Source organism: Macrosteles quadrilineatus, unplaced genomic scaffold, assembly GCF_028750875.1.
Source record: "Macrosteles quadrilineatus isolate MER2022 unplaced genomic scaffold, UCM_ALF_1.0 Scaffold_1__1_contigs__length_201487025, whole genome shotgun sequence".
NCBI classification, from domain to species: domain Eukaryota; kingdom Metazoa; phylum Arthropoda; class Insecta; order Hemiptera; family Cicadellidae; genus Macrosteles; species Macrosteles quadrilineatus.
This window is the reverse complement of record NW_026542594.1, coordinates 160,375,623-160,398,445: the sequence shown is the minus strand read 5'-3', so window position 1 is coordinate 160,398,445 and position 22,823 is coordinate 160,375,623. Positions and strand designations below refer to the sequence as shown.

The 22,823-nt window shown below is 34.6% G+C and overlaps 1 protein-coding gene across 1 annotated transcript; it reads left to right on the top strand.

Annotated features, from left to right (window-relative positions):
- The first annotated feature begins 1,550 nt into the window (after positions 1 to 1,550).
- On the top strand, positions 1,551 to 17,920 carry LOC128988458 (probable maleylacetoacetate isomerase 2). The gene is made up of 7 exons (XM_054409764.1): positions 1,551 to 1,846; positions 3,936 to 3,987; positions 4,777 to 4,925; positions 11,729 to 11,806; positions 12,548 to 12,674; positions 14,839 to 14,941; positions 16,178 to 17,920. The coding sequence occupies exons 1-7, from the start codon at positions 1,829 to 1,831 to the stop codon at positions 16,302 to 16,304; spliced, it is 654 nt and encodes a 217-aa protein (XP_054265739.1). The 5' UTR covers positions 1,551 to 1,828; the 3' UTR covers positions 16,305 to 17,920.
- The last annotated feature ends 4,903 nt before the right edge of the window (positions 17,921 to 22,823 follow it).

The window sequence follows — 22,823 nt, the reverse complement described above, 5'->3', positions numbered from 1 at the left end:
ACAAACAATATTAAAAAACACATGAGTCACTTTGATATTTGTGATATTTCTAATGTTAAACTCTATTTGAATTCTGAATGTTACCCATGTGATGATATGAACCTAGATCCATCAAGAAACCAACTAGCAATTCTTTGTGAAATGTACATCAAATTCCAAGAAAACTACTATTTTAAAAAAGGTGAACCATTATTTTCATTTAGTGACTACATCAAATACGCTCCCTTAATAGTTATTGATTGTACAAGACAAAATGAATCTATCAAATCTGGCCCCGTTAATTGACATAAGGCTGGAATTTGAATAAAAAAATACCATGCCAGCAAACACTACAGCTTATTGCATGATCCTTCACGACAGGGTCATAGAATATAACCCGAAGACGAGTATTGTTAAAAGGTTGGTATAGGATGTCACAACATTATACAATCATAGGGTCAAGAGGTTATGAGCTCATAAGATCAACCTTATTAGCTCATAAGGTCATTGGGTTATGAGTATAAAAACAATTATTTTTCCTTAGTCAGATCAGTTTTATTCCAGTCGTTAACAAGATGTCAGACAGAAAGGTGATTTGTGATATTCAAGGTTTTCGAGGATTCCGAAATGAATTCATCATAAAGGAAGCGGTGTTTCTCTCATCTTCCGGAAGCAAGGTGCAGTCATTGGTTTTCAAGCCTCCATACCCTCTGTCAGTTCTACCTGAAACACAGCAAAAGGTTGCATCATGGGTGAAAAACTTCTATCACGGAATGGACTGGAACGATGGATACGTCCCCTACCACGAAATGAAGAATGTTTTTAATAAGATTTTAGAAAACTATGACTCTATTTATGTCAAAGGTTCATTTACCATCGGCCGGTCCCGCCCAACCCTTTATAATCCGATTAGTGACACTTCCGTGAACGCTCTAGTTCCATAATTGTCATGAACAAAGTTAAAAACCGATGTATAAATTTAGTCTTTTACATTAATAACGTCGATTTAACAAACATTTCCGTTTTTGTCCCATCAAAATAGGACAATGTTTACGGTTTTTGGATTTTGGGATCTACACTACTTTGTTTTTTGTTTATAGCTCACAAACCGTAAACATTGTCCGATTTTGATGGGACAAAAACGGAAATGTTTGTTAAATCAACGTTATTAATGTAAAAGACTAAATTTATACATCGGTTTTTAACTTTGTTAATGACAATTATGGAACTAGAGCGTTCACGGAAGTGTCACTAATCGGATTATAAAGGGTCGGGCGGGACCGGCCGATAATGACCCTGCCCGTCCGTCTGGGCTGCCTCAACTTAGGGTGGCGAGACCTATAAAGCTGGCTTCACCGCAACACGTGTATTCCTATTCGCGTGATTCGCGTGCCCTCTCCCTTCGGTAGTACCCGTAGTATGTTTTATCTATGGTAGTACTCAGTCACTCTCACTCAGTGCCCAGTGGAGAGTGGAGTGAGTCAGTTGCAGGTTGCAGTTCAGTGAGTCCGCTCCGAGTCCCTTCCCTTGGCCTTCAGTTCAGTCCTCACTCCTCAGTCACTAATCAGTAATCAAACAAACACTACTTCCTTCAGTACTTCACTTCATTCTTCATTGTCACTCACGCTTCTCAATTTTCTCATCGTTGAAGACGTTGTTGACACACTTACACTTGACGTCAAAAGTTACAGTAGTTGAATAGTTGCCTGTCTGGGTTACATTAAGTTATTACAGCACCACTTAGGCTTGGCTGACAGGGCCTACCGTAACTAAAGCGTTTTTTAAGGTTAGGTGCAAATTTGTCCAAGTAAAAACAAACAAATTAATTTACTGGGATCACTTAGAAAACATGACAGCTGCTGGAAAGGTAGGTCTATTCAAGTTATCTATAATAGCCTAGTAAAATATTCTGTAGGCTAGGCCTTAGTTAAGTACCTATACTGTATTTCTTTAATCTTTATAGGTAACTAGCTGTACCCGCGCGTTTAACTTCATAAGTATTCGCATGGCTCAAACACGTCCTAGTTGAAGTTCGTTCGCTACGCTCACTCACCTTTAGGTTGGAGCTCGTTCGCTGCACTCACTTGTTTTCAGGTTAGCTCATTCGCTACGCTAACTCGCCTCCAGGTTGATGTTTGTTCGCTACGCTCGTCACTCACCTTTTGGTTGCAAATTAGCTGTTGTCATACTTAAATTAAAAAAAAAGTCATCCCTTTTAATGTTTATAATACTTTGATAAAGGTTTAGCCTATGTTTTAATATTTAACATTGAGTGTCACTTCCGGTGCTGCCCAAGGTTCCATACTCGGTCCAGACCTCTGGAATGTCATGTATGACAGCCTCCTGAGGTCTGAAATGCCTGAGGAAACTGCTTTGGTTGTGTACGCAGACGACGTTGCAGTTTTGATAGCTGCACGTAGCGTTGAGCTGGCTCAGCTAAAGCTGAACCGAGTTATGCGTACCATAAACGCATGGATGACAGACCACGGTCTCTCGCTTGCTTTGAGCAAAACTGAGATCGTGATATTAACAAAAAACCGGATTGACACCATCGTGCCGTTGAGGGTAGGGGCCGTCGAAGATCAGACTGTTCGTTCTGCCAAGTACCTTGGGGTTATGGTGGACAGCAAGATTAGCTGGCGGGATCAGATTTTCCGTACGGCGGACAAGGCTGCTAAGGTGGTCTCCTCTCTTAGCCGGCTGATGGCCAATATCGGAGGTCCTTTGTCCAGCCGGAGAAGGCTGTTAATGTCTTCTGTCCAGTCCGTACTCTTGTACGGTGCTGAGGTGTGGGCAGACGCTCTCAATAAGGAGGTATATAGGATGCGGCTTGCCCGAGTGCAGCGTCAGGCAGCACTAAGAGTTGCATCCGCCTACCGAACAGTGTCCGAACCCGCTGTCCTGGTGGTTGCTGGAGTCATCCCCGTCAAACTTTTGGTGGCGGAGAGAAAGGCAATTTATCAGCGCCGTGGGGAGGACCAGGCACGAACAGAGGAACGCACCCTCACCTACCAGCTGTGGCAGGAGAGCTGGGAACCTCAGGAGACTCGGGGACGCTGAACCAGGCGACTGATACAGCAAGTCAAAGTATTTTCCCTCCTCTCCCCCCCCAAAAAAAAAAAATATATATTTAACATTGGAGAATTTAACCGATATTTCAGTAAGATTATTTAATAAGCTCAGCATCAATGCCAAAGAATTAGATTTTAAGTCATTTCAAAAAAGAGTTCAGGACTGGTTACTTTTAAATAATTTTTATGATATAGAAGAATATTTTAAGCTTGACGATGTTAACTTTTAATGTCCTCACATGTTGACATTTTTTTATAAGCATATATAAGTATAGCGTATTTTGACTTGTTCTTAGGCTTGTTTTATTTTGCCTTTTGTTTTTTATTTTTTTTAAACATAGGCTGTGTATGTAATAGCTGAATTTTTGTTGACTTTTGCCTATTGCATTTGTTGTAAATGTTGAAGGACAATAAAACGTTTTCTGATTTCTCATTCTATTCAGACCCTCTAGACTGATCTGCACATTAAAGATCGAAACTATAAACCTGCCCATAAACTAATACCATAGATAAAACATACTCCCTTAGTAGATTTCTCATCCTTATGGAACAGCTGAAGACAATTTTATTGTTAACTCTGTACGATTTATGTTGAGGTCGTGTTTTGTTTACAATTTGTTTCCCGTTATTACAGTCATATAAAACCTCGTTTAATCAAATAATACGATCTAATCATAAACAATAACTTGTCCCCTAGTTACATTAAAAACATAAAAACAAAATTTCGTCGGCACTAGCGCCCAGTGTTCATGAACTAGACACGAAAAACGTGCTTCAAAATTCACAATGGGATGAGAAGTCTACTTGTGTCGGTTAGTCTATGCTAATACTATCCTTGTAGGCCTAGCCTTTTTGCTTGGTTACTGATAAAGCATTATTTTACAGGCACTGTTATACTCATTTTGGAGAAGCTCCTGTTCTTATCGAGTACGGATAGGTAAGACAAAAATCCACATAAACTTATTGTATGCCTAGGTACTTTTTCATCTTATGTGTTAGAAACCTATCAGATTTATTTCCAAAATGAATTTCCATCTCCAGTATTGAATGAGAGGAGTATTTGGTAAGAGGATGACAGACTATTTGAATATTATGGTAAAATGCTAGAGATGTTCTAATTTACTTTTTGGAGCAGTCTTTCAAATTTTAAGTTTGTTTTAGTGCAATATCATTTGTTTTAACTAACAGCTGGTTGAATGTAAAAATATTCTATAGAACTATCATGTTGGTTTATTATTCTGTGATTTTGCCATTGATTATAGGAAATGAGTAAGATTCTATAACCAATGATGTAATCAAATTAAGGCTCTGCCCCCGAATCTTCGAAGGAAAGGTTATGCAAATTATTTTTCTGTTCGACTTTTTTGAGAAAAGATTAGGAAAATAACAATGATTACATGTTTTAATTCATCTTGGAAGCTTTTTGTTTACAATAAATAATTAACTGCTTAAACGTTGCTTGGATTAGAAATGGAAATATTGACATAACTTCAGTTTTAGTTTCGACTATTCAATTCTTGTACGTAGGGCGGGCCAACAGCTCGTTTAATTACTGTAATATGACATGTTATAAATGTTTTGTTGGGGGGGGGGGGGCAGCCTATGAATAATCTTTGATCCATGTAACACACATTTATTGTGTCAAGCTAAAACCTTAAATCATCACTGTTGTCTACCTACAACCTTTATGAAACTATTTGTAAAAACAAAAACCTTTCATTTTCAGCTTTGAATTTGAAAGAGATACCATATGAAATAAAACCAATTAGTCTAGTGAAAAATGGAGGAGAGCAACACAATGATGATTACAGAGAAATCAACCCTATATCTCAAGTGCCTGTCTTGGAGATCGATGGTCAGAGACTCATAGAATCGGTAAGACTTAGTGGATAAATGTAGCCTACCCATGAACATCATAAAAATACTGTACGGTACCTTTTTCTGTTTAGTAAGTGACATATTGGTATTGAACAGATTACAGCTGGGCCCCGTTTCATATAGATACTATAGTTCGGCCGCTCAGAAAACGACCTGCGCGCTAATGCTAAACCAATGCTGGAGGAGGTCGCTTTCTAAGCGGCCGAACTATAGTCTAGTAATTACTAGTCTAGTAAATACTAGTCCCGTATTACCTGTCCTACTCATTTGTGTTTCATAAACGTTTTTATACCGCTAGTAAATACTAGTGAATTTTACTAGTCACGTGACCGAAACTACTAGTCAAGGGACCAATTTTACAAGTGAACTCTCAAAACAAATTTCTAACCTCAATCCCGGGTATTCTGACGCTCCATAAAGCGTTTAAATTTTTTCTTTCATTTGATACTAAAAGTAAATAGTTGTAGAAACGCAGTGTTTTCTTTTATTTATTTACTATATAGACACATAGGTAAAACAATCATACATTATTTATCAAACGGCTATTATTTAAGTTCGGCAATGAGCCCGCCGACGCGGCGCAGCGTCGCGTCGCTGCAATCAACACGGTGATTGTAGTAGCCGGTTGTAGGCCTAGTTGCGGCGCTCTACATTTGGGTGGAAGTTGATCTGTTGCTGCCACATTCGCTGTGATTCGTATAGTTTTTGTTTTATTCTGACATAAATTAAGCTTGCTATGAGTAAAGAAAAGAATGCTCAAATTTTTAATGTAATTAAATCGTCTAACTTAAGGACATTTTGTTTGGAACGTTTTCAAGTACCCTAACCTATGTTTTCAAATATTCAAATTCATAAGAATATTTGGGTTGAAAACCATTTGGTGATATTCTAATTTTGAGTCTACAAACCATGAATAATAAGCCTAAACGTTTATTGATGTAACAAACAATTGCAACGCCGTTACAAGCAATGGAGAAGTAGGTTTTCAAGTATAGTAAAACATGGCAAGGGCGCTATTGCAGGGCGTAGCTCAGAGGTAGAGTTTTCGCTTCTCATGTGGTGGGTCCCTGGTGAAATGAAATGAAATAATGTTTACAAAAGGTTCTACCCGCGAATTCACAGGCCAACAGAAGCCACCATTAAATTAATTTAATCAACTTTGACTTTATATTTCATTTAAAGGGCCCAAGTTTGAGAAATTGTCATCTGAAAGGCTGTTAAAAGCAGTGGAACCTTCATACCTTACGTCCTAAGGTTGGCCGATGTTGTACCTGTAAACGCAGCTCTCTTTCACAACGTCTTTAATACTTTTCAATGAAATTGCGACCTGTTAAAGATTGGTGACAACCTCTTGGAACGAAGAACATACATGGTTTTAATCCCATATTTATTGTGTTTCGATCACCTTTAATCACTCACTTGTATCTAACAGCTAGAAATAGCTTCACTGTCCATTCTCCGCACTTCTTTTAAGAACATAAAAGTAAATAATAAAATAAGTAAAACAAAAATTTAAACAAACAAACTATATTGTCAATTGCATTGGCCAGCTGTTGTTCACTAAATTCATCAAATAATAACTTCCAAAACATGCAAGGCGTTGCCCTTTGGAAATCAGCCCGTGGGACAGAGCCCTTAGGGAGTTCGTCCATATCAATACTTTTCGGCAAATCTACACGCTCAAAGCTTCATTTTGATATGCCATATGCCTATATTTTTATTTGGTAAATTGCCTTAACCGTTTACATAAAATTTGATTGTATCACTTTAATAATATAATAGATTTCCCAACTGAAAAATACAGTTTGTGGTATTTTATAAATTACACAATCCTTGACTTAAAAATAACTTACAAAATAATATTATAACTAAATGGCACAAAGAAAAAAAATACCTTATCAACTTAAATGGAAATGGTCTACATAGGCAGGGCCTGTGCGTAGACATGAGTTGCGGATAATTTGTTTAGTGAAAGGGAAAATTATTTTTGGAAGTGATTGTTAAAACGTCTGGACATAAATGTTGTCTTGCTTGGAACTGGACTACGATATTTCTCTGAAACTAAGGAGAATCTAAAGTTCAAATCCGCATCACTCACTATACTTTTTGTTCCATTAATAAAACTTTTACATGTTTTTACATTAAATAACAGCTCTAATGAACATTAATTTTTTTTTATTACTTTGAATAACAAATTCAGAATACCAAAATGGATTAAAAGTATTTTTTTATGGTAAGCAGTTCAGTCCAACACCCAAAAATCAAATATAGGCCTTCAAAATTGTTAGTACATCACAGGGTTTTAGCTATTTAGGGAAGGTGCTTACAAAATAAGCACCTCAAAAAATACAGTGAAGCTCCTCTTTAAAATTGCCTTACTATTATTTCCTATTAAAATGTCTTTAAATAAAACCCAGAGCCTTGGGTGTAAAATAAATAATCTGATTAATGTTGCAATTATGGATACATTTATGTACATCTTTGTATGCAATACGGTATGCGGTTTTAATTTGGTCTCTCTCAAAGATTACAAATATTTTATCTGTGATAACTAAATAGTTGATATAACCATGACATTTTACTCAAGTAAATTTAGACTAAAATTCCACAGAAATTGATAACTTATAATAATAATTATTAAATTATTCTAATAGGTTGATTTTACACACATTATAAAATTCAATTTTACTCATTTTGTACTACGCCACATTTATTGATTGTAATTTACATCTAATAATTATCATTTTAGCACTCATAGATCTATTTTCATCTTAAATTGCAAACTTTTGAGCCAATTCACACTTGAAAATAGAATTTAAAAATTATTATTTTTTATAATATGAGTAATTAAATAACTCTCTTTCCAAAAATACTAGTCTACTTCAAATAATACGGGTGTAGAGAGGTTGTTAGAAAATGGCAAGTATTTACCAGTGTAATTTACAAGAGTAAAACTTTATGAAACACATTGCTGTCTACACTAGTAAAAACCACTAGTAATACTAGTCCCTACACTAGTAACTAGTATTTTACACTAGTAGGTTTTTGAAACGTAGACTTGTAAAATACACTAGTATTACTAGTCCATGGAGTAGTAAATACTAGACTAGTATTTTTATGAAACAGGGCCCTGTAGATAGAAATAGCACCAAAATCTTCACAGTGTCTGCAGTGCTTTGTATGCAAAGGAATGCTGTTTTTAATCTTGCTATTTTAAGTGTATTTTTAACACGTTTGCTACCGAGCGTCGCATATATGTGACGCCGCGATCATTTATAATTTAATCTTTCACATAGACCGGCTGTCACTTGGTTAACAGAACACGCAGACCATGGGCAAAAACCTGTTAAACAGTGATCATTTGCTTGTTAATACGCTGCAATAGTGTTTGAAATAATATTTTATTGTTTTTTTTTATATATTTGATAACCTTTTGTAATGTCAAATATTTGCAACGCCCGATCTAATGCGAAGACAATAGTGAAAATTATTATATTTTTCTTGAAATAGCCCAAACGTTCCATATATGCGACAGTTCATTTTTAAGTAAAAAAAAACTAAAAAAAACTGATTATTCAATGACAGTTTATAATTGAACAAATATAAAAGCTACATAGGATAATGCAGCATACATACGTAGCAAAGTAAAGAACAGTTTTTCCAACTATCACATGACGTCACCAATCATCATATCCACAGACCAAGCGACACAGATGTGCGTCAGACATCTCTGTAGACCACTGCAGGGAGTTCAGTGCCTTCAAATAGACCGTTACAAAGATATAAGCATTTTAATAACATTGGAACACCAACGCAAATATGCGACGGCAGTCTATGGGTAGAAACTGGCCGTTGCATATATGCGTCGCTAGTCTATATGAATGAAAAATTTTGTATTACTGCGGTAGTGAACATGTTAACCGACTTATTATAATATGATTTCCTTTAATAATAACAACTAACTTAAATTTATTGTCATGAATAACTACAGTGATAGTGTTACATATGAGTAAGAATGGGATCAACTTAATTTGATTTTAGTTCAACCAAAGTGCAACTGGAAAAACATCAGTTGTAACTCTTATCAATTGATTATGAAACAGTTAGAAATCTAGCTTCAAAAACTGCAATAATCATCTTTAAACAATTACGACTTCCTTTGAATATTTACTCCAAATTTCACAAAATTATACTCATAAAACATTCAACTTTGGTATACTTCTGTAGAAATAAACTTCCCAACCTATCAGAATTTTCTTTCAGCATTAACTCCAAACTAGATTTTGGAGGCAGAGTTGATGCTTTTTACTAATTTTCCTTAAGCCTTTGACAAAGTTAAACACGAAGGATTACTTGACCGAATATGATATTAGGTTTTGGGCTTATTCTCATTTTGTCTCCATTGTGGCCTCATATCTTAAAGATTGGCTTCAATAGGCCAGATGTACTTTGAAAATATCAAGTCAGTGAAACTTAAAAATATAAGGTTTACCTCAGGGCTCTTGTTTTGGTCACCTCATGTTATTGATAATTATTCATGACCTTCCTGAAATATTAACTGGCTGTAAGAGTCGTTAGTACGCTGACAATCTAAAGATTTATAGAACAATTAGAGAAAGAAATTATCAGGATATAATAAAATCATCCCTTAGTGTTCTTGCAAATTTGTGTCTAGATTCATTTAACCTGGAACCGAATATTAAAAATTGTGTTACAGTAAGCTTTACACGGAAATAAGCACTAAACCATTTTCCTTGCTCTATAATGATCTCAAACTTGAAAGAGTTAATCAAGTTAAGGATTTAGGAGTTACTTTGAGCTATTTTTTAACCACTAGGTTTAGGAAGAAATGCCAAGAATAAAATAGGTACCCCAATCGCAGCAAACTTGCAGACTAAGCGGATTTACATTTGCCTGATTTGTTTTTAAAATAATTCTATTTAAATAGCATTAGGTTTAACCAGGACCTAGATTTGCTGCTACAGGGAGGCTAATAAAGTGTGTATGTTAGTAGAGTATTACAAGCTTAGTATAAAATAAATACGTTTACCAAGTTTGATCAAAATATCCATAAACAAGCAAACTACAAGAGTTGACATTATCCTCCATAAGAATAACATCGTTTTGAATTTTCTCCGTAACCAATAAGGGCACAAAAAAACGTTATCATACTACATAATTTGTTTCTTTAAGTTCTTTAAAACGGTTTAGAGAGAAATTGGAAAATTTTGTGTTTTGAGGGTAAGAAATAAGAAAGCCCTATTTTCACCCCATAAAACACCGTTCCCATGGTCCGATCATGCTGGTTTGCGAACTTGTTAAAATAAATGTAAGTTTAAAAACGTTTTTACCAAATTTTATCAAAATCAAATCATTTTTGCTCAAGTTATACAAAGAATCAAACATTACCATCCAGACACATTACCAGAAAGGAGAGTCCAACTCATACAGAGCGAACACCGGTCAAAATATCATTTCTACTATACTGTACAATATCATCTAGCATAGTGTTCAGTGGTTAGCTTTCGGGGTAAGCCAACTTTGGCATTTTGGAAATTTGCCTCCCCACTAATAGTACTGTTCAGATTTACAGGCTTGCATAAATTAAATGTCCACAAAAATGAACTAGATAATTTTTCTAACAATATGGATCAGTTCAAACTATAAATAAATGCTTTATAAATCCCAAAGTACCCATGAACTTTTGAGAAAACTACAAGTCACACCCTCATAAACCATATAGGCTACTTAAAATGTTCTTAAGGACGAGAAACCTTGCACAAAAATATTCATTTTTTCATAAATCAGCTGTACTTTTTTGTTTGTTATTCCTCCAATTTATTACCTTATTAAAAATCAGGTGTGATTATTTGTTTGTATTAACTGTATTCTGTTTTGTTTATTTTTAACCAATCTATAGTTTTATTAATACCATTGACTATTCAAAGTTAATACAGTCAAACGGGGTGAAGCCCGCAGGTAACAGCTAGTATACATAAAATCATTTTCCCCTATATGTTTATTGTTGCTAATAAAGTATATTTTCTATAAAATTGTGCATTTAATATAGTCTTGTAATCACTCTTATTTACGAGCATATACCATTGTTTAACTTATGTACATTTCTTTCTTTTACATGTCTTTCTTTTACAATTTAGTATAAATATTTAATTTTTTGGGGTGATATACCTATAGCTAATGTGCATGTGTGTAATAAATAAATAAACTTGTACACATAAAACTGAGAAAAGAAAAAACCAAGAAAGTTCATTTCAAGTTCTAACCCAATGTTTTCTAGTGAAATTCCCTTAGTTTCACGATTATTGATAGGTACATTTGAACAAAACCTGTTATAAGAGAGACCCAACTTGTTTGTGAAGGAGAACAACATTACCAGCCAAGAATGCAGAATACTGCTAGCCTGGTGTTGTTTACACAAGTCTAAGAAAATTGCTTCAAATGATTTGTCTAAATAGATGTGTTCACTGTTCAGAGCCAAATACTTACAGTACATGCATTACTTTTCTTTAGTTTGTTTTGTTGATTAAAACCTAAAAGACACAAAATTTTATTCCTGGTTTTTTCCTCATATCATTTACTTTAAAATAAATATTTTTGTATTATGGTACAGTTTATAGCTTCCCATACAAATAAACAACACAATACAGCAAAATTATCTGTTTTACCTCTGCAGAAATATGGAAATAGTAGAAAGATAGAAGATTCTCTCGTGTGCGAGAGAGAAAACTCATAAAAAACTGTAGTTTTGTGAGATGAAGACATAATTGATATTGTTACAGCTCAATATCATGCATTACCTGGAAGAGACTCGGCCTCAGAGACCTCTCATGCCTCAAGATGTGGTGAAAAGAGCAAGGGTAAGACATTTTTCATGCATAGGAATTTGTTGCTGTTTTCACTGTTGTTTCAATTAGTTTTTAGTAGTCTTGTAGTATTCTAGAAGCTATATAATAATCATCCTAGCTGAGATCAGTATTATTATTAACTCAAATTTATTGTATATATTCCATTCTTTAAAATATTGGCATACAGTACAACCCCGCTAACCACCTAAATCAAATCAAAATCATTTATGTGAAAACCCTCATTAAAAATATTTAAAAAAATGGAAAATATGCCTGGAGATATTGTGGATTAGTACCTACGTAGCAAATTTAATCAAAATCGGACCATAGGTGTAATCTGTAGCTATGTACACATCCACACATACCAAGACACACACACACACTCACACGCATAACTTCGAAAACCACTTTTTTGGGTTCAGGGGGACCCAAAAGAATCGTTTTGAGAATCGTGGGAGATTGTCTCCCACGATCGTTCAAAAATCTTGAATGTTGGATGGGGAAGTACACTGGAGATCTAAACCAACACTGATGGCGATGGCACAGTCGGATTTAAGCAAGGAGTCGACTAGCCAAATTTGTATCAGCAGGGTTCTATGTATTTCCTTTAGCAATCCAGCTATTGGAGGGCCCAGTAAGGCTTGAGTAAAGTATGCAGTGCTCCTGCAGAGAGTTTTAGTCAGTTTTGAATCATTCATAAAAGAGGCTCAATAACCCACAAACAATAAAGGCCTGTGTATGTTGTGTATTTAGGTGAGGGAGATTTGTGAGGTGATAGCTTCAGGCATCCAGCCGTTGCAGAATCTATTTGTGCTCGTCCAAGTTGGGGAAGCAAAAAAACTTGAATGGGCTCAACTTTTTATCAACCGTGGATTCAGAGGTAACATATTTAACAGTACTTTAGATTTACTTTATTACAATGATTTTAAAGGATTTATCTCATAATTAATGTAAAATGAAATAGTAAATACTCTCTCTGTATTGTAAAGTTATATATTGTTTGTTTTTTTTTTCTTCTTAAAATTAAGTAAATGGGTTTTTTTAGATTTAATACCGTAATTCCTTGCTAGATTGTACAGACTCCACATGTTTTTTGAGAAAAAGCTGTAAAAATAAAGACAGTTTGTAAAACAAAATGCAACAGATTTGCTAAAAACATGTTTACACTACTTCAATAATTATTTTAACCATTTTTTATTTAGCATTGTTTATTTAGCATATTTATATCCACGGTATGCAGCCAATTTAAGACAACTTAATTTACAAGATGGCGAGTTGTTCACACAAGAGAGTCTTAAAACAGAGCTGTTTGAAGTACAGTCTAACCTTGATATAACGAACCTCAATATAACGAATTCCTTGATATAACGATTTTTTTTTTAATCCCCTAGAACTCTCCATAAGACACAATGTATATTTTACCTCTACATAACGAACAAACCATAACAACGGCCTTGATTTAACGAATTTTTCGTGATTTCGGCTAAAATAAGACACCTCAATATAACGAATTTATCATTGTCAGAACCTCTACATTGCGAATTTAACCTCTGCATAACGAATTGTCTACGTCTTTCCCTCAATATAACAAATCCCCCACCCAATTATTGTTTTGGGAAAATCTGTTTCTTTATCAAATTAAATGGAAAGGTCACGTCATCGCTTGCGCTAACATTCGTCTGCTCCGTTTTACATCTTTGTCTGCTGTCGCTGCGCGCGCTATGTTGCAACTGAGAACTGATTTCATTCACTGAGGACTGATGACGTAATGTGTAGTAAACTGTGATTGGGCGATATGGGATAACTATGGTGAATTGTACAATTTTTGGATAAAGAGAAACCTAAGAAAGAATATAAAAACAAAACCAAAGAGAAAGAATAGCAACATCGTTATTTTAACATTCCTTTTACGAGTGTTTTTGGCTATGATTATACACTTTTATAATGACTTATCTAATAATTTATTGTTTTCAATACGATTTGTTTTAACTAGGAACGCCAATGCTATAGTTGATGATTATTATTGACATTCCTCTGTTGTGATAAATCAGTACTGTAGGCTACTGTAAGTAGCCTACCGGCCTATCACGAGCAGTAGATTACAAAACTTTCTACTGTTTTGTTTTGTTCTTTACATGGTTTGACTACGCAATACAGTGTTTAGCTAGGTTTTAGGAGGGTTAGAACAAGCTGTGATTTTAAACTTACAGCTTTTAACCTGTACCAAGGTCAATGCCATTGTCATGATTGCGCAATATTCAAGATCCCTCCCCTTTATTATACCGGATAATTTAGGTTCTACTGTACAATGTAAACACTGTACTGTAAAGTATTGTAGCCTATGCTACTTTAATTGTATTTTAATGAGGTCAAATCCCGACCCATATTGACCGACACTGGTTCTGAACCTCGACTTAGCGAAATTCCTGCAAACCTAACCTCTATATAACGAACCTCGTTTTAACGAAATCCTTGATATAACGAATATTCATTTCGGTCCCTTCAGATTCGTTATACTGAGGTTGGACTGTACGTTTCTGTACCCAATAAAACCACTTCTAACCAACTATTTGGTAAATATTGATACAAACTAATATTTAGAAATCTATTTGTGCTTGAAAATATCAAAAAAATATATATATGTATTTGTTATGTTTACTCCATTTTTGTTTTTCTCACTCCAGCAAGGACTTGTTATTGTTTGCATTTAAAAGGAAAACCAGGTTACTTTTGTTGAAACCTTTCAAAAGCTTTTCAACATACTGTATATTAACTGTCAGGGGTTTAGGCTGTTAAATACTTGCCACTGTAGGTTGGTTTTGTAGAAAAAAAATGATAAACCAACATCCCACTTTAAATACCAACCCATAAGAACATTTATTTGGTGTACACTGATTATTGATTGATGTTGTTAGCTAATGACATTTTTTTCACCTTAAGTACAAAAAACCATATATTTCACAAATTGCTCATCATAGCTCTTCCTATAGCCTATCGTATGCTAGAACCATTCTTTTGATGACGACTTTGATGATACTTTTCAGCTGTTGAAAAACTGCTGTCGTCAACAGCTGGCAAGTACTGTGTTGGAGATGAACTAACTTTGGCCGACTGCTGTCTAATACCGCAAGTGTTTAATGCTAGGAGGTAAATACCCATGAATACTTAGTTAAATGACAATCTTAAGCAGGTAAAGACCTTATTTTGTTCCTACCTATATAGAGTTGCGTTACAGTTTTCTGAATCTATTTCAGAGGCAATGTTGACACATTTGAAAGTAATTACAGTAAAACCTCACCTAGTGTGAATGAATGAATGAATATACACAATTCATTGTGTATATTGTGTTTGACTTAATGTTTAAATCGTTTGATATTCCACTTTTTTTAAAGACTGTAAAAATCATGTAAGTAATAAATGTATATGTAAAAAATAGTATCTACAGAATTACAAAACCCATTAACAATTTCAATGTTGTACATAACTCAACAACCAAAAACTGTCGAGTTAGTGAGTTTTTACTGTATTAAATAGAAAACCGTATACTGTTTAACAATAACTGGAATAAGACTAATTGTACACATTCAATAAACTGGTGATTATAAAAACAAACAAGGGTATGCGGGTCGCCCAGGAATCAAAGAACGTTGTAGCATTTATGAAACCAAAAAAGAACAATTAAGTAAATTAAAAAAGTATTAGTTATGTTTCTTGTTATCCGACTTTTCTGCTTTTCCATCATTACAGCTATGGATTTACTATAGGTTGGATCGTCAAGACTAGATTTGAAATAGTATATTTCATTACTAGGACCGAAAGATGCATTTTCCGACGCGCGCTCAAGTGTGAGGCAAAGCCGAGCAGGTGAGAGTTATTTTCACGTGCGAGGCGAAGCCGAGGACGGGAACAATGGAGCAAGTGTCAGAAAAAAGCTTTCGGTACAAGTTGTGAACGATACTTTTCATCACGACGCAAAAATACACACATGCAGAATAACATACCTATCTCGGTAGTATTAAAAAAGTTTTAGACCACCCTTTATCATTGAAAATACAATGCACAATTTACATAAATGGTTTCATAATTGTCGATTATTTAGATAAATGTATTAATAAATACTTCGTCACTTACGTTAATTAACATTTTGTAATTTGTACCAATGTCTAAGCTTTCTGTATTCCTCTTCCTATCCTTCCCGTGATTTATCCGGTGAAATGTGGTACGTTAAGCTGTTTTCATCAAATCATCAGTAATGTTAGACATAATTTGGGCAATTTCAAACCTGCACTATGTTAAAAACACAGCAAAACAAACTAATGTCTGTTTCTGTCTTGAAATGGGAATCTTTCTTGGAGCTAGGTTATAATTTTTCTCATTTTACAGATACGGAGTTGACTTGAGACCATATCCAATAGTCTTACGCATTGACAGAGAGCTTGAAAATCATCCAGCATTTCAGGCTGCTCATCCATCTAACCAGCCAGACTGCCCTCCTGAAGCTACCAGATGAAACGAAGCCGACCTCATCATGTACAAATATATATAGCTTAATGTAAATATGTATAAAGAGCTATGAGATACACATCACATATAGTACCTGCAGGGTGTAGCTGCAATATTGGTACTATCACAGTTGAATGCATTTTCATGGTTCTGTTAAGTAATAGTAGTTTACGCAACGATTGCGTTAAGATGGTGTTAACGACACGAGTATGCCTTAAAAAATTCTACGAGTGTCGTTAACACTATTTACGCGAGTTGGGTACACTACTTTACCTATGACAATGTTTTAATTACTAAAAATTACTTCTCATTAACTTCTAAGAGAGGTTATGTTTTAGTTTATAACCTCTCATTGCCACTGACAGTGATGCAACGAAACATTGTACCAAACACTAATTGAATCACTCAACAATATTAAATTGGCCTGAACAGCTGATTAGTTGAAGTTCGAATCATTACAATTTTACTTCTTCTCTCTAAATCCTTGAACCGCATTGGTCTGTTACCCATGTTGTTATGAGTAAAACTATGCTGTTATGAAAGTAAACAATACTGTATTGAGAAACTTTTCAATTCTAAGAACTGTACTGAAACAACTACTTTAAAAAACGGTCGTAGGTAAAAACACATTTAAACATGAAAGTGTATGAATGTTAAATAGTTCTGAGGAGATACTTGAGCTAGTGAATCATGTTGGAGAATTAAATTTAAATTTAATTTGTTTATTGTGATCATTCTTAAAGTTGTGCAATGCATGGATGGTTCTGTGAAATTGTATTCTCAAATGTGAAGTTATTTTACATTATGTAGAATTTAAGTGAAGTTAATCATGATACCTTCACAGATTTAGGTGGTAATGTGATACTGAATGCAATTGATTGTGAGTTTTTATAAATACACAAAACATATCTCAGGGTTAGTTGATTTCTTATGAGGCAATAAAAGATGCTGTCACACGTGTTATAGAGTGTAGTACTGTATGAAAAAGAACTTCTCCCACCACACTTTCTCTTATGTGAGTATGTGAAGTGACTAAAATTGTAATCAAAGTATTAACTTAACCATGATTTTTATGAACCCATATTGTCAGGTTGTCCAAAATTGTATAATACCAAATTATAATACAAGTCATACAGATTTAAATTATAATAGAATAAAATAGTACAACAATATTTGAATATGTAAACCAATTTTTAATAAAACCTAAAACCATAATTGGAACAACAGTTTATGAATTGAATCAACTACATTTTACTTTTTAACAATTTGTTAAGCCTCTTAAAGTTATGTTTTCCAATAACACATTCCATGTTTGTTTTTAAGTATTGTTTGTCAGCAAAGTAATAAACAGCACAGTGAACAGTCCAATCTGGCGGTCCAGAATCCCGACAATCTGGGTACGGAATATTTAGTTTTTTTCATTAAACTAAATATAGGTCTCATTTTAATGTTACCATACACACAGCATTGTTTTCAAGCCAAAACAAATGGGGCTGTAATTTAATTCTATGTAATTAAGTAACAAAATGGGATTTGTTTTTAATTTTGTACATAACTATTACTAGGTGTGCATCTTTGTTATTCTTCAGATGTACTTAAAATAAAGAATGTTTCTATTGGTCAGTTAACCTTTTATTCTAATATGCCTACAGTAAATAAACTCAACCAACATCAGAGTTAACCCTTCAAGACGGTTTGACGAGCGTTACTCGTCACGCGTAAAAAGACACTGCTGCGGTTTGACGAGTGCCGCTCATCATGACATCACCCGATAAGTGGTGGTCTCTGACGACGATTTAGTGAACTATTTGGAACCCGGACTCTATGGAGCATGTTGTCCATTAGTTGTTCGACATTTTTCAGCTGTTATCGATCGCAATAAGTGCGACAGAGACAGATGTATTGTTTGCAAACTTGAGTGTGGTTATGTTTGTTCGTCTCGGCGTCAACTGTTCATACGTACTGACGTTCTCAATCGTTTTTTACGGTATAATCGTAATTATATAGCATAAAGTGGTGTTAAATTATATTTCAAGTTATAAAAAAGTTAACTAGGTGATTGTTGATTCTTAGTTTTTGTTTGAAAATGTAATTTATGACGTGTGTTTGGGAAAGTTGCGTGCGTGTTGTTGTGCAAGGTTAGGTTTGTGCTAGGTTATTCTGACAAAAAGATATAAGTTTTAATTTTAATGTTATTTTTACAAAAGTGAAATGGCAAGATCTAGTGAAATAGACCGTTGGATAGATGAAGATGAACACCTATTGTCGTCAGATGAAAGTGAGGAGGAGGAAATAGACTTCGCTCAACAGGAGGTAGGCCTAGAGGGTAACTTTGATTTTGATGATGGCGATGAGATTGAAATTGACATTGGAAACAATTTTGATGTTGATGATGAAATGGAAATTGATGATCCGGTTGTACAGGGAAATAGGAACATTGAAAATATAATTGAAAGTGTTGTACTAGGGGCTGGTGACTGCCCATTACCAAGACCTCAAGCCAAGCCCCAAATGGTTTGGGAAACTATGGAAGGCTACGAACCTAGCAGAGAACCCTTTAGGCCTAACAGGGAATCTGGGCCTAAAATACCCGCTAATAGTCCCCTAAGTATTTTTCAATTTTATTTTGATGATGATATTATGAATCTCATTGTAACAAGTACAAATCTTTATGCGGAACAGCAAAGGGCTAAGAAAGGAATGGTTTTTGCACGACAATCCAGAGACTGGGCTTGGCAGCCTGTTACAAAAAATGAGCTTTATATCTATTTTAGTATTGTCATGCTTATGGGTATTGATCAAAAACCAAGCCTTCGAACATATTACTGTAAAAATCCTCTGCTCGAAACCCCAATCTTTTCTAGTACCATGCCTTTCGAGCGTTTCCAGATGATTAGCAAATATTTACATTTCAGCGCTTCAATGCGACTATCGCAATTCCAAGGTCCAAAAAAACTTTTCAAAATATATCCCATTATTGAACATTTGAACAAGAAGTTTATGGAGTCTTATGAGTTGTCCCAAAACATTTCAATTGACGAATCACTAACTCGGTGGAAAGGTCGGCTTTCGTTTCGACAGTACTTGCCTCTGAAATCAGCACAATTCGGAATAAAATCTTTTGAAGTGTGTGAATCCTCCTCAGGGTTTACTTGGACCTTACTTGTGTATACTGGGAAGAACTCACCAATTGAATGTCCCATAGTCCCGCCTGATAGCAACAAGTCCACAACAATCGTCATAAAGCTGTTAGAACCGTTATTGAATAAAGGACACACCGTATGGATGGACAACTGGTATAACTCCCCAGACCTATCAAGCTTTTTGAAATCCAAAAAGACTGATACTTGTGGAACACTGAAACTCTCCAGAAAAAATGTTCCTGATGAAATAAAGAATGCCAAGCTAGGAAAGGGGGAAATATGTGCTCTTCATAGCGAAAACGTTATGGTAATGAAGTGGAAAGACAAACGCCTTGTCACACTTATTTCTACATTTCATAATCATGAAATAGAGCAAAGAAGGAACAAGTCAGGTAAAGAACACATGAAGCCTGTTCTTGTTTATGATTATAATCAACAGATGGGGGGAGTAGACCTTAGGGATCAAATGCTCCATAATTTCCTCCTAGAAAGAAAGCGTGGAGTAAAATGATAAAACTATTCAAGCGGCTGATGAATATTTCAGTTCTGAACTCATATATTATTTGGAAGTTTACAAACCCAAAATGTGACCATTTACAATTCAGACTACAGTTGATAAAGGAGCTAATCCATACTTATCAGGCAGAGGTAGCTAGACCAGTGCATGGCAGGCCAAGCATTGAACCGAAGCCCGCTAGACTCGTTGAAAGACATTTCATTGACCACATTCCACCAACAGAGAAGAAGGAAAAACCTACAAGGAGGTGTGTGGTCTGCTACAAAGCTGGGTTAAGAAAAGAAACAGCCTTCTGGTGCCCAGATTGTAAGGCAGCGCTGTGTCTTGTCAATTGCTTCAAGGACTACCACACAAAACTCAACTTCTGAAGGTATGTTAAATAAAATTTTAATGTTAATGTTATATTTTTTGGTATTATTTTGTAGATTACTTATTCACATACAATTTTATAAATAAAATAGATTGATATGATGTATCCTACCAGAGAAAACTAAGTTTCGGTGAAGTATTGTAAATAATGGGCGCGATCACGGCAAAAACTACCGTAGCAGGGTTCCGTGGGCTTAAAAAAACGCCCGCCTTGAAGGGTTAAGTTGTCAATTTGACTCATCCTCTAGCGACATTGAGATGTACCATCTGATGATCCTAGTTTCCATTTAGTAAAATTAAGTTATGTAACTTACTAAACTAACTTAAGCAACTAACATTTAGTAAAATTAAGAAAAAATAAATTACTGTACATAATATTTTTTTATTGTCTCTTGACACAGTAAATGTATGTTCAAAGTTTGGTTTCCGTAGCTTGAATAATTCTTGAGATATAAATTAGTTGTTTTGTAAAAAAAATACAAACTGGGGGCTAGCGGCTAAACAAATTATTTTTCGACTTATGTTCATATGAACTTTTTTGTTTAGATTGACTAGTACCATCAGCCCCTGAAGTTTGTGACACCCTTTATGAACACCCTGTATAAAGTTATGATTAATAAACCAATGGCACTCAACTTTGGAGGACCCTGAGTAAATCCAACATTGAAAAAAAAAACTTTAAAGAAGAATAATTGGCTAGTTTGTACCAATTACTATTAGAAATTATTTCAAAATTAAATCAGTCAAAGAATAATTTCATTTTTTGTCAAGAGTAAGACCTAAATATTTTACACGTTCTGCCTCTGTTTAAAGCTACATTATTAATGGGCACTGGAGGATTGTACCCTTTTTGACTTTGATCCTCCACTTTATAAGCCAATGTTGGAGCTCATTCAAGGCAGCTTGCAGATTAATGACAACAGTGCAGTGTCATCAGCAAATGTAGCAACTGTGGCGTTGGATAGGGATGTCTGAAGTTTAAATGAAATTATAGCAAGGGACCAGAAACTAAGTAGAAAATTATACAGCACCCCAATTTTTATGTTGTACAGTATTCCTACTGTAAATTTTGTGAGGATTTCAAAAATGACCGTTATTTTAACAATAAATGATATTCTTTCATAGTAATTTAAGTTTTCTCATAACAACTAATATTTTATTTTTATACTGTTTGGACCCTTAAACAGGCAACATTCAATCACCATTTTCAAGTAGTTTGACAAATAATTGTATCAAATCCTTATGACCACTAACTTTTCAATTATCCCCCTGTATATGTCCGTTATCACAATAGGTTGAGTAAAATTGAGCAAACGTGTAAGCTGACTGCAGTCGATTCATTTTAACAAGATCGCAAACCATCATGAGAACAGGGTCTTATGGGGTAAAATTTGGTTTTTCCTATTTCTGACCCTCAAAACATAGACCCCTTATATTTCACAATCTTTTCCAAACCATTTAGTAGAGCTTAAGAATATATTAGGGATGGTCAAGTCTCGAAATTTCGGGAAATTTTAAATCTCGTTACACGAGACGAGATTTATTTTTGACCGAGATTTTTATCGAGACAAGAATAAAAAAAAAAAAAAAAAAAATTAAAAACGCCTGCAGAAAGTCAATGCAATACCCGCAATACAGGAGCGTGTTGTAGTTGCGTTTCCTTTGCGAAGGCGTTCTTATTTAATTAATTTTTTAAATGTAAACATTACTTTAATTATTTTAATAATATTACTTTAATAACATTTGAGAAGTTTTGTTAAGTGTGAGGAATGTTTTATTACTATAAAAAGTCAAAACAAGTAACTATTTTATAAAAATTAATATTGCTTTTATTTTATGATTTATTTTATTTTAGGATAAGTTTAACTCTATCCTAACTGATATCACTATGTTTCCTAATCGTAGGCATTTTTAATAAGTTAGGCGTGATTAATAAAAAAATGTTATGCTGATGTTTTTTAATAAAAGAGTGTAAATATTCTTGCCTATTATCATTATTTTTGTATTTAAACAGTCATCTAACAATGTTACAAAATCAGGTAAAAATTTTGAACGTGCATTTCCCGTTGTGTATGAGAAGGGAAATCCCGTCTCGATCTCGTCTCGAAATTTTATGAGAAATAAAAAATCTCGTCTCGTCTCGTCTCGATCTAAAAATCCAATCTCGTCCATCCCTAGAATATATATAAATATATTATATAATAATTATATAAATCATCTAACATACTTTTTTTCTACAATTAATGGTTAAGAAGAAAATTGGAAAAACTGTAAATTTATAGTAGTTTACGCTACAGTTGCGTTAAGTTAGTTGATACGAGTAGAACATTTCAGGCACGAGCCTTGAAAACTTCTAAGAGTGTGGTAAGAGCATTTTTACATCACGCAGGTGAATGTTTTGCAACGAGCGGAAGCGAGTTAAGATTTTTTTTTCTCAATCCTTGAACCTCATTGGTCCGTTACCCGTGTTGTTATAAGTAAAACTATGCAGTTATGT

Coding starts and splice junctions, on each gene's coding strand:
- LOC128988458 (XM_054409764.1), top strand. Junction 12,675..14,838: donor TATCAACCGTGGATTCAGAG/GTAACATATTTA, acceptor GATACTTTTCAG/CTGTTGAAAAACTGCTGTCG. Junction 14,942..16,177: donor CAAGTGTTTAATGCTAGGAG/GTAAATACCCAT, acceptor CTCATTTTACAG/ATACGGAGTTGACTTGAGAC.